The 12659-nt window shown below is 37.0% G+C and overlaps 1 protein-coding gene across 2 annotated transcripts in view; it reads right to left on the bottom strand.

Annotated features, from left to right (window-relative positions):
* The window catches only part of mlip (muscular LMNA-interacting protein), a 53785-nt gene that overhangs the window by 29647 nt on the left and 11479 nt on the right, over positions 1 to 12659 (bottom strand). The window contains exons 3-9 of one of the 2 annotated variants that reach the window (XM_026224732.1): positions 9393 to 9524; positions 6891 to 8618; positions 6186 to 6257; positions 5618 to 5698; positions 5195 to 5329; positions 4655 to 4705; positions 3645 to 3686 (exon numbers count right to left, since the gene is read on the bottom strand). In XM_026224732.1, coding sequence (XP_026080517.1) covers positions 3645 to 3686; positions 4655 to 4705; positions 5195 to 5329; positions 5618 to 5698; positions 6186 to 6257; positions 6891 to 8618; positions 9393 to 9524 — 2241 coding nt within the window. The remainder of the gene's footprint in view (positions 1 to 3644; positions 3687 to 4654; positions 4706 to 5194; positions 5330 to 5617; positions 5699 to 6185; positions 6258 to 6890; positions 8619 to 9392; positions 9525 to 12659) is intronic. The other variant, XM_026224733.1, reaches the window with a different exon arrangement.

Here is a 12659-nt window from a genome sequence, read left to right as displayed (position 1 = left end):
ACTGAGACTTGTTATAACACTTATATATCATTGCTCTTTTTGTTGTTTTTGATTGCTTCCACTGTCTTCATCTGTTAGTCGCTTTGGATAAAAGTGTCTGCTAAATGAATACATGTAAATGTAAATGGAGCTTATCAGTGGACCAACAACACTAAATTAGATTCACAAACATATAGCAACTGACAATCTAATGAAACATCATGGAACAGAAGATGGTTTGAAAATTTGTGCCATTCGTTTTTAATTTGTGCCAACTCATGTCATGCATAGTCCAGTCAATGGATTAACATATTGATCAATAATATAAAATACAAGTGTGTGATTTTTTAATAAATTGACGTGAGTAGTAGCAAAAATATTTTGGGGGAACTGTTTAGGGTCTCTGAGACACCAGCTATAGAACATGATAAAATGCAATAGAGCTGTGACGTATTCACTCTCTGTCTGGTATTAAAGTTATTCTTAACTATTCTACTGAGTACTGAATAAGTGTACACACACGCAACCAAGTCAATGTAAAGTCAAACAGAAGTGTCATGCAAAGCGCAAGTTTTTCAAACCAGCTGTCCTCCTGACCTTCCAACACTGCATGATGTTCAAAGCTTCAAACATCATCAATCACGTGGTATTGTCAGAGTGTATGATACAATAGTACTTTGAAAACTGCATCGGAGTATCAGAGCCATGGTATCAATCGTTCCATCACTACTATTTGAATTTGTCTTCATCTTCTTTGTGTGTTTATCTCATCTTTACCTCACCTACTACTAGTTTGTCTGCTTATTGTGGAATGCTTCTTTTCAACTTAGATATTCTATAGACGGTTTCATCAGACACACGCGCCTGGCCTGAAGTTAACTTTTGGTCTGTGTTTATCAGTCTGGCTATGAAGCTGACTACAAATGCAGTTAAAGTTAAGGTGATGAGTAGATTGAAGTTTGGCTCAGGTGGTTGTGCTGTGGGATGTGTTTCCCGTACATGTATTTGTGGCCCTCGCCACAATATCAGAACTGACTGATTTCCCAAAAGGCTTTGTTTAATAAACATGAGCACGTACTGCATGTTTTAAAATCAAAATGAGACGGGGGTGTTTTTATATCACTGTATTTCTGAAAGAAGACTGTCTTTGGAAAATTAATTTTCATTTAATCTTGCATGTTATATGCCTGATAAAGCAGGGTTTGTGAGCTCAGCTCTGCTTTGTGTACAGCTACTAATGGGGAAACCTGTTTCTCCCGCTTTAATGCACCTCCTGCTGGCAGGGAATGAATTTGCATTTTCAGTAAGTCTGTCTGATTTACACAGTAAACATATTTTGCTTGTTATATAAAAATAATCTACTTTAGGGGGACTGCTTGGCTGTTGTTTTTTGATGCTACTTGTAAGTCTTTTAAGTTAAGGACACAAAAGTGTGCAATTGCAGTAACATGTGTTTATGTTGTTGCAGTTAAAAAGAATAGAAAAATCTATCTATATTCACTTTTAGGTTAGGTTGATTAGAGAAAGCATTGGAAATCTTTTCTTGCAGTTTTGTCAGCTGATTAAATATTAGGCAGAATCAACAAATTACAGATTGCATTTGACATAATTTCCCAACATTTTTAGAAGTTGTATTTATTTAGTTTTTTTATCATTCATCAGTCAAGACTAAAACTCTATTTTTTATTAGTTTTACACAAAATCCATGAACCCCTTTGTCTTTAAATCACTTGTAAAACCCTGTACTCTATATTTGCTGCACATATTTAATGTAAGCATACTGCTTTAAAAAAAAAAAAAAAAAAAAAAAAAAAATGAATGATAATGATTTCTGAGACTTGGAATGTTTGCTGGTGTTATGCTTGAACAGACTTATATATGGAGTGTTTTGGTAGTTTGAGCAAGATTTGGAATCAAATTAACTGTGGCAAAGATTTATATTTGTAATGCAGACTGTATAGAGATACTGTATAGAAAAAGTGGCTTCAGTATTGACAACTGAAAAGAATTGTAATCATAGTTTGAGATATATATTTATATAAATATATTTCTTTCTGAAAATGAATATATAATGCAAAAGGCAGACATGTACAGATTTATAGTAGTGTTTTGTGTTGAGCACATCAGTGTTTTAGCTGTTGAACCGAGCTCGTCATTCAGTTTTATTTAGGGGACAGAAAATATAATTTGGTCAGTTTAAAACAGAAGTCACTATATAAATGCATCATTCATTCATTCATTTAGCCGGCAGCCATATCACCCTGCAGCCCAAGACCAGTTGCCCGCTGAAGCTAAGCAGGGCTGTGCCTGGTCAGTACCTGGACGGGAGACCTCCTGGGAAAACTACATTGCTGCTGGAAGAGGTGTTAGAGAGGCCAGCAGGGGGTGCTCACCCTGTGGTCTGTGTGGGTCCTAGCACCCCAGTGTAGTGATGGGGACACTATACTGTCAACAAGCAACGTCCTTCAGATGAAATGTTAAACCGAGGTTCTGACTCCATGTACATCCAAATTTGTGAGGTATGTAAATATCTTGTCTGCTTTACAGTTTCAGTAAAGAAGTAGCTTTCTAAAGCAATATATTTATTTAAACAATATTACAAGCCCTCACCATAGTGCTGCCATTATAGCATTCTAGAGAGCTGTGGTAGACAGAGACATTAAACAACTACACAAAGTGTTGAAATTATAAAACCATTTATTTACCTATCCTTACGGATATGGATGCACCTCTATCTGAAAATGGATAGTTTTTTAATTAAATGTTTGTTTGTTTTTTCAAAGGTTTTTCTCTATTTACATCCACTGATGAAGAACAGGTGGTGACTGGGATGAATGCTGGTCAGAGAAGAGAATGTCCTTTAATCTTAAATGATGCAGCGGTGGTTTTAAAGGAGGACGCTGCCCTGGATGATTTAAAAGATGTCACATGCTGTACTGATGGGGCTTCTTCACGACTACATAAATTACCCTAAACAGATCATGAAAATTGACAGTGATGCATGATCTGTATTCATGGACTATTAAACAAACTGTAAGTGTATAATCCGTAAAAACAAAATGTTAAATGTATGTTCTGTGTTGTTTAGTAGAAACAGAGTTTACACTCTGTCATTCATACACATGCTCACATTCTTTCACACATACTGTATGTTTCTGATAAATGTTATAATATCGTTGTTTATTTTGTGGTTTATTTACTGTCATGCCAGAATAGTTAGCAAAGAACTGAACTATTAATTCATTGTACAGTTATTGTATAAGAGTGTTTTTGTATAATATTTGTATACAATATATAAAATAATAATAAAAAAGTCTAATTTGATTTTAAAAATTATATTCAACAAATGTTTTTTTTATTATTATTATTATTATTATTAGTATTTATAAACTCTGTAGCGGTTAATGCCATACTTTTCTGCATTTGTTCTTACATGTATTTTACTTTTGACTATTTCTTTCTTGTATTTTAATAAATATTTACCTTCTGATAGTCATTCTGTGTGTGTAAAACAACCAAAACAAAACAACCCAGCCCTCGGTTGCCAAAATAAGTTGTTTTTCAATTTGCAATTTTTAGAGTGCAATGTAGCAAAAACTGAGGCTTATTTTCAATGAAAAGAAATATGAAGCTCAAATTCATTTACATCAAGATCAACTGCTTACCAGTGCTTTTTCTGTAGTTACAGAGGGTTGAGAAGAGCTTGCCTAGAGGGGGGGATTTAAGAAAATGGTGAATATATGACATTTCACATGCTACCAGGATATATTTTTTACATGAGTGCTTTCCACAATGTCCGCTTAATTTTATTTTTTTCGAAGTGATTCATATTATAGATTTTATATCATATTATTCAGCTATGGATCCCTCTATGTGTGTAATATTTTCAGAGTTTGTAATTTTCCCTTGAAATTATCCTGTTGCCAAAACCTGTGGTACAGGAACAAACTAACTCTTCAAAGCCTGTCAAGAAAATCTGCTACAACTGTCCAGGCGAAGTTAAATTCTTGTCTCAGAATGTAAACATGGGTCTAAAATGCCATTATTATAAAGTGAATACCACAGGAAATGTTAGGAAGCCTGCAACCTCAAACAATACACCTTATTTCTAGCTTTACTGCAAAACAAAGGAAGAATTAAACATGGCTGGAAGTTTATAGTTGAATTGTAATTTGTTCACTTCTATAATTCTAGTGTGGTGTCATGTGCTGTAGGCTGGATAATGGAATTGCATCTGAATGAATACTCTCCAGGCTACAGAAATGTTTGAGCCTTATAGTGAAATTTTTAAACTGGTGGGTTGAAACCCCAAAATGTTTTTTGTGAACAACAGGGGAAAATCAGACTGTGCATTCGATCAGTTTCTATACTTTTGTCTAAAATCTAGGAGTAAAAAATATTAAATCTGGGCTCTAGACTGGTTTGCATATTTAGATTCACTGGCATACAAAAATAGTTTGACTAATAGAAGTGGCTCTGAAAATGGGCAATGTTTTCAAAGTGTTAGCAATCTTTATTTTCTGAATATTTTTTTGCATTTACGGCAAAATAAGAATATTTCCAGAACTAATACTCAGAGAGTTTTTATAATGAATGATTTCTCAGATTTGCCGCCTTCGTATGAAGTCTGTGCATAAATTATGTACAGAGATGAAAAACTAATGGAAAAACTTACATATCTCGTTTCCCGTCCCAATAGTTTTGGAGATGGTGATGACGTCTGTGGCTTCAGTAGTTGAGAATAAAAGAAAAAAAATGAGTTAAGAAAGCTGTCAGCAGTTGAAAAGTGGCACATGTTTCAAAGCAAGCACAGTGCGCTTAATCAAAATGGCAAGCTGGGTTTGAACAGCAGGGGCTAAAAGGCTAAAGACCTGGCTGAAGATTGATTAGAGTGGAGGACTAAAATCTTAATTTTGCTAACATAGGTCTAAATTGAAAATCATCAGCAATTGCAGCACAAAGAATGTTTGACATTCTATTCCATTGTTTGATTTATTTATCTTTTATATCTTCTCCTGGGTGAGAAAATACATTTTATAACTCAGTCATTGTGATGCTTTAGTCTGGGTGAAGGCTGTTATACTGTATACACAATCAAGAATTTGTTTTTATTCCTAGAAAGCACTTTCATTTATGTTCTGGCTGAATGTGATGCCATTGTGACTAATCAAAATGAAGATGAGAAAATTCCCAGTGTTCATTTTTAATTACATACCCTTGATGCCACCGCTGTCAAAGACTTCACATTGGCTTTGTTCACTTGAGATTGTTGGATTGAGTCCTCAAGGACTTCATCAATGGTTGCGTACAGTTCTGCGGTCTGCTGACGCAGCTGCGCAGGAGAGCACATCTGCAAAGAGAGAAGAACAGTTCACAGTAATGCCTAGTTTGGGATAATCCAGGACATGAAATACTTCACAATGGTACTTCATTTAATTTCATTACTAAATCTGTTAAATTAAACATGCATGGCCCTCCATGGTAGAGCAGCGGTAGCATAGCTACTTCATTTTTTTTGTTTTAATTGGATTTAAAACGAAAACCAAAATATAACATATAATATAGCATATTCTCTACAGATTCTAGGAGTCAGTGCACTGTATTCTGTCATATCACCCAATCATTGAGCTCATTCTACCTCTGCATGTGGGTCCTCCCAAGAATACTTGTCCGCAGGGTTAAATGAAGTCTCTTTCTTGTTGACCTCTTCATCTATAGCCTTCAGAAAGGAGAAATGTAAGAGTTGTAGACTACAAATGATTCTTCTAATGACAGTCCTGACCTTAACAATGGGTATGTAGAAAGGGGTTGTTAAAGCTGCTAAATCCCAAAGATGAGCATGTTCTCTTCATTTTTCTGATTATCTCACTGTACATATGACCCTGTCCAGCACATTTTATCCTCTACTATAATGTTTAATGAGGTGTGCAATGTGGATGAGTCATTCTGCTCACTCTGTTAAGATTCCTTTTGACCACTTATGAACAATTTAATTCGGCTGTCCATCAACAGAAAAAAATAAATAAAAAAATAAAACCAATGATTTAGTTTCACCCTCTTCCATTAGCATCCAATGACCCCCTTTAAGGAATATATAATTGCATGGAATCCAGAAAAACAGCAGCAGTATAATTGCTTATACTGACAGTGAATGATAGACGACAGTGAATAGCTGTCATTTAGAGCAGTTAGATAAATCAGCTCACCTGCTGTTCCAAGAGCAGAGTATTTGTGGGAATAGCAGCGAGTGCCTTGTAGGTGGATTTGATCTTGTATGTCTATAGTAGGAAAGAATGATTTAGAAATCGAAGAAAGTCAAAAGCAGAATTAAAACAACACAGCTGTGCTATGCCCTAAGGATGGGCGCCATGATTAATCAATTTTATTTTAAATGGCCAATTTATTTTACTGGAAAAAAATGAATGTATGGATATAAAAACAAAAACACCTTAAAATAAACCTGTAATTTGTTACAACCAATATTAATAAATTCCACAGTAATTTCTGTTTAAAAACCAAGATAAATGACATGGATTTGTTTCACTTTTTCAGTGCATGCCTGTGACTGCCATTAACTGACACACCGTCAGTTCACCATTATCTCAGTCTGTATGTTATGTGGAACTTTCTGCTGTTCTGCCAACAGAGAGATGTGCAAATATATCTTCTGCATTAAATCATGCAAATATTGCATAACCCAAGATCACAAGCAAACACAAAACATGCAAAATGCAAAACATGCCCTTTTCCAAAGATGTACTGTTCTTGCACGAGTATGATGCATATCATGTTTCCCAGCAATGTGGAAGGCTGCGATTGAGAATGCATGTCACTCATTGAATGAATGTCAATGCTCAGCAGTAGAGCATGCAAGCTGCATGCAGGTAACGGCGAAAGGGCATGCACTGTACCTTTCTATTTTTACAGTCCCCATCTGTGCAGTCTGGTGTGCTGCACCATAGGGATGGAGAGGGTGATGAACAGAAGGAGTATGAGGGTGAGGGGGAGAGTTGACGGCTTGGGATGGCTGGGGAGGGCGAGAGGGTGTAGCGGTCTGGGGTGGAAGAGCGGGAGCTCAGGTGGACTGGGGTATAAGCAGGAGAGGCTGGTGGTGTGTAGGACAGGCCGGTGAGACCCACTTGTCTGGGAGTGGGAGATGATAGGTGCACTCCTTCGACATCTCTTTTGCCACAATTTTGGAAAATAATATTTTGTTTACTCTCCTTGTGACTCAAAACAGGAGATATGGAATTATTATGCAATTCAATTGTGTGTTTCAGAGTAGGAAAGGAGGAAGATTTACATGAATTTTGTGCGGGTTTTGATACCGAGGAGTCTAAATTGTCAGATGAACTTGCTGTATCTTTCTGAAATGGTGCACTGGAGAGCTCAGATGATTTCGGACCCTGTTTTAGTGCTAGTGAATATTTTTCTGACCTATCAGGAGATTTTGTTTCTTCGTTCAGCATTAAGGATGCTAAAGGTTTGTTTGGTTCTATAGATGCAGGGCGATCCACTGACACTGATGGATTTTTCTGGTTTTCAGGGCTGAAGCAAGACAGAGAGGTGGGTTTAGGAGATGAGGAGTTCATCCTGGATAGGGAGCTGCACAAAAGAGAGCTAGGAACTGTCGGCAAACGATTTCCTTTGTGACCTGATTTCAACAAGTGAGAATTGGTTGGCTGGAGTCCAGGTAAGCTTGGTGAAGGGATGTTTTTTGTAGGCGAGACGATGCCACTTGTACTAGTGAAATGTTGACATGAGTCTAGTCTTTCTGGTGGTTTCATTAGTGGGATTTCATAAGGTGTCTTGACAACTGATGATACTGAAAGAGAACTATGGTCTGGTTTCCGTAGTTGTGTCTTTGAAACCTGGCAATGCTCAGTATGGGGTCTATCTATAGAGGTACAAGACTTTGCTTTAGAGATGGTCATGGGTGCAACAGAAGAGGCAGCTGAGCATGCTGAACAGGAGGACACATTAATTGGACTGATGGGCCAGCAGGGTGTGTAAGGTCTTTGAAAAGCAGAGGACAGGACAGGCAGCCGACCTTTCCTGAGGATGGCCGTTAACAGGGAGAGCTGGGTTGGAGGCAGTCTGTGCCGGGCACGGGGCGTAAGAGGACAGGGTGAGCTTACCCGACTGTCACAGCAGGGTGTTTCACAAGCAGATGACATCTGCAGCAGACTAGAGCCTGGAGCCAAGGAGTGTCGTTTGATTCTCACCACAGAGGGTGTGAAGGTCCCTGATCTTATGGAAGAACATGGGGAAACCGTGCCACTAAAGGGGCCAGGAGAACCATCCCGTGAGAACATGTGGAGTGCTGACCAGCTCCTCTCCTTGTCCCAGCCCTCAGAGAGAATAGACTCCTTAGAAGAAGCAGGGGAAGTCAAAAAATCCATGGAGCTGGCAGGGCTAAGGGCCTCCTCTCTCTGAGATGAGCTATTTAAAAACAGACCTGAGCTGACCTCAGCAGCCTGTGAAGTGTTGTGAAAGCCTAGCCGAGAAATGCCTGGGTGTTTGTTATCACTGGTTTCCATGGTGGCTAGGCTAGGCTCGGGGGTCATGCTACCAGATTCTGTGTGAGGACCAGCTAGCGTGGTGAGTGATTTAAGGGTTAAATTGTCAGTTGACAGAATCTGAGAAAGAAAGAAAAAATTAAAGAACCATAAACAGACTTCATTTGAGCAATGATTGCAATGATGTATGATTATTGTTTACTACAAATTGTACAAAACACAGAGACCACATGGGGTTTATTATTGAACCTGCATCAGAAGCATTTCCCAGCTTAAAGTGACACTTAGCCATGCAACCAATGATTGTAACGTTTGTTGCAATACACTGTGATGTAGGCACCTGTTGACCAATGCAAAGTGGAAATCTATTCTTAAATATCAAGTTTAAAAATTGCAACCCAATTTTTCATGCCGTTGGCCGAAGGAGTCTTTAAAACCTGTTTAGAAAAACAGTCATTATCTTTAAGCATCTGTTAGACATTAGTGGCACGGATTAATTAGACTCAATAAACATTCGTATCCATCAGTTGCTCTCGCAGAACTTGATCTACTGTGTAGGTGCACTAATGTGTGTTTTTAATTAACAGGGGATTGCAAGTACCTCTGATCAGCACAGGAAACAGCCGTGTGTGACCAGCATATTTAATATCATGATGTATCCCATTAAAAGATATTAAGAAATCATCCCAAAGCAACTCAAATAATTAAGATGTCCTCTACAAACAGTAATTCATCTCTAAATTACTGTCCTTCCTTCAATAACTTATTTCCTGGTCAGTCATTTTGTAATTACATATTTATAATATGCAATTTTTACGAAGGTACAGCAGGGAGTAAAACAGTTTCATCAGGAGGTTGTGTTTGCCCTGGAACAGAATGTACTAAAACACTCACCTCTTTTTGAGTGGTGTTTTGGAGCATTTCTTCAAGCTGGGCCTCTTCAGGATCTTGGACATAAACAGCCTCTGCTTTGTAGACACCCTCTTCCGCCATGCTTGTCTCAGTGTCCCCTGGCTCCTGTGAAGTCTAACATTGGAACAGGAAAAGAAACTATGTGCTACCAAATCTGAAACGGCAGCTGTCCCAAAGCAAGCCTCTGCTACAGATGGCTATTTCTAGCTCCCGAGCATCTTGACAATATAAGAATGCTTTTATATGTGCGTGTGTTTCCCCTTCCAGCTTGAACATCTTTTTACCAGAAGTCAATGTCCCTCGTGTATTGCTCACATACAAGTACACATGACCCACTCTGATTGTATAAGCCCTTCAAAAAATAACTTTCACATTTTCACTTTCATACACACACATAGGTCATCCTCTGCTAAGGGACTCTGGGTAGAATTTGACCTGTAATAACTAAACACCACTCCCTCTATATTTGTGTAGTATTTGCACCATAAAGTAATAAATATAAAATATTTAATAAATATATAAAAATATAAACATTCTGGTATTTCCTACTCACCATTTTTTTTAAACCCAGATGCTGTTAAAGTGTCATGTGAAAGTATTTACACCCCTTCATTTTCTCACATTTTGTTATGTTGCTGCCTTATATTAAACTGCTTTAAACAACTTTTTTTCCCCCACATCAATCTACATTACATACACCATAATTACAATGCAAAAAAAAATAAAAAATATAGATGTGACAACTAAGCACATTTAAAAATGAAAAAGGAAAAAGTGGAATAAGTACATTGCATAATTCATTCCTGAGCTCTATATGCAGTTCTTTTGACCTCAGGACTGGGTTTTTGCACAAATATGCATTTTTAGCTGTTTGAACTTTTATTAAGGGGTGTGTGCCTTTCCGAATCATACACATTCAATTGAATTTATCACAGGTTAAGGCAAATCAAAGAGTAGTAAAATCTACATGTGATTAGAATGCAGAGATGTATAGTAACGAAGTAGAACTACTTCACTACTGTACTTAAGTACTAAAAGGCGGTATCTGTACTTTACTAGAGTATTATTTTTTTCTCCTACTTCCACTTTTACTTCGGTACATATTTTCGCTGAGTTTAATACTTTTACTCCGATATTTTTTTTATGTGCTGCATCGTTACTCGTTACAATTATAATAATGTTACGAATCATTCCATTACAAACCACTGCCAGAACTGTAGATGGCAGGTTTGATGAAGCTGGCACATCATTGAGCGAATCAAGCGATTAAGAAGACTGCGCGTGCTGACTGAACTGCTGTGAAGAGAGAGATGAACACCGAGCCGAGCCAGATAATGACTCGTTCACGAGTCAAGAACCGGTTGCATCGGTTTTCGGATGACCAGTAACGTTAGTTCTTTCTGACAGTTCGATTCAATAAACCAGTTGAAGAAAACAGTTCACCGATTCTTTTGCGCTCGATGCAATGGCGTCATTGGCGTTTACTGCACCTGGGCTCATAACATTAACACAGAATCAGAATCAATCACCAAAAGAATCAGTTCGGTTCAGACGCTCTGTGTCTGTCTGGTTCACGCTAAGTCACACATGCGCAGTATCATCAGCTCCTCGGTTCACGAATCGGACGCGTCTGACAGAAACTATGGACAGAAACGGTTCTTGACTCGTGAACGAGTCATTATCTGGCTCGGCTCGGTGTTCATCTTCAGTTCTCTCTTCACATCAGTTCAGTCAGTGTACTGTTTGAGTCAATGAATTACTCCGGGATATTGGTTTGTTTTAACTCAGAGGGAGTGTCAGACACATTAAACAAGTTAACTGCTTAATTCATCTGTGGATTAATGCGTATTGGAGAAGCGAACTGTTTAAAACGATTCAGTTCGATTTGGTGAACTGGTTCAAAAAGATCCGGTTACATCTAATGATTCGTTCGCGAACCAGATATCACAAACTGCTTTGTTTTTAACTGTCTAATAACAACAGACACGGAAGAGAAGACAATGTTGAATAAAGTCTAGTTTTTGCTATTTTTGGACCAAAATGTATTTTCGATGCTTCAAAAAATTCTAAATGACCCTCTGATGTCTTACAGGTTTGAAACAACATGAGGGTAAGTTATTAATGACATCATTTTGCAAATTGGGCTAACTAACCCTAGTAACCGTTTTTTGTTTACAAGAAGTCACAGTCAAAGGAATTGTGATTGTCCTTTAGGTTAATCATTTGAAATAGTAAAAACAATATGTTCAAACTTTTGACTACTTTCTTTAATAGCTACATAACACAATACTTCTACTTTTACTTTCAGTACTTGAGAAGTAAATTTTAAAATAGACTACTTGCAATACTTAAGTACAAAAAATGTTGAATACTTTAGTACTTCTACTTAAGTGTGGTGCTTAAAGAGCACTTCTACTTCTACTCAAGTCACTTTTTTGATAGAGCACTTGTACTTTTACTCAAGTATGGTTCTCTAGTACTTTATACATCTCTGTTAGAATGTGAGAGAATTATGGCACTTCTATAGTGGTATTTGTAAGCTTGTTCACATGAACTGTCATTAAATGGCAAGAGATGCATAAAGATTCTTTACAAGTTTTCAAAACATTCATGTCCATAAAAAAAAAAAAAAACAGCATATGGGATTTGAAAAGCACAAAGTCAATATTTAACCTGTTCCCTGGGTAAGACCACTGCTTATTCTCATGTTCCTCAAAAAGGGCAGATTTATCGATACTCGAAACCACAATCAGCAATGCAGCGATTGGCTGGAGGCAATACAGCAATGTAATAAAATCATATAATTAAAAAAGACACCTGACGAAAACTTGACAAATTTCTGGACCTGTATAAGGAAACAACCAAGTGAACGAAACTACATAAATATTATAATAGATAAATTAAATGTGCAGTATTTTTAATTTATTTGTATCTTTTGCATGATTCCCAATTATTCATATACACGATTTCTAGTGTTTGTACAGGTTTTACATTGGTATTTAATGTTGTAATTAGCAATTATTTTAATGTTGTCTTTGAAGCGGATTTGTTACGTGACAGCAATAAACAACATTATTATATTATTTTAATTTAATTTGTAAATTAGCATTGTTTAAATTATTGTACAAATTATTGTTTAAATATTATTCTTTTTTAATTAGTATTTGATTGAGTTTTAGAACATCACTGATACATTGTAATCAAAAAATGTATTTAACTTACAATTGACATCTTAACATGTATCCCATA

This window comes from Carassius auratus, chromosome 38, assembly GCF_003368295.1.
Source record: "Carassius auratus strain Wakin chromosome 38, ASM336829v1, whole genome shotgun sequence".
Lineage (NCBI taxonomy): Eukaryota > Metazoa > Chordata > Actinopteri > Cypriniformes > Cyprinidae > Carassius > Carassius auratus.
Note: the sequence above shows the minus strand (reverse complement) of the source record. Positions and strands in the feature narration are given on the sequence as shown.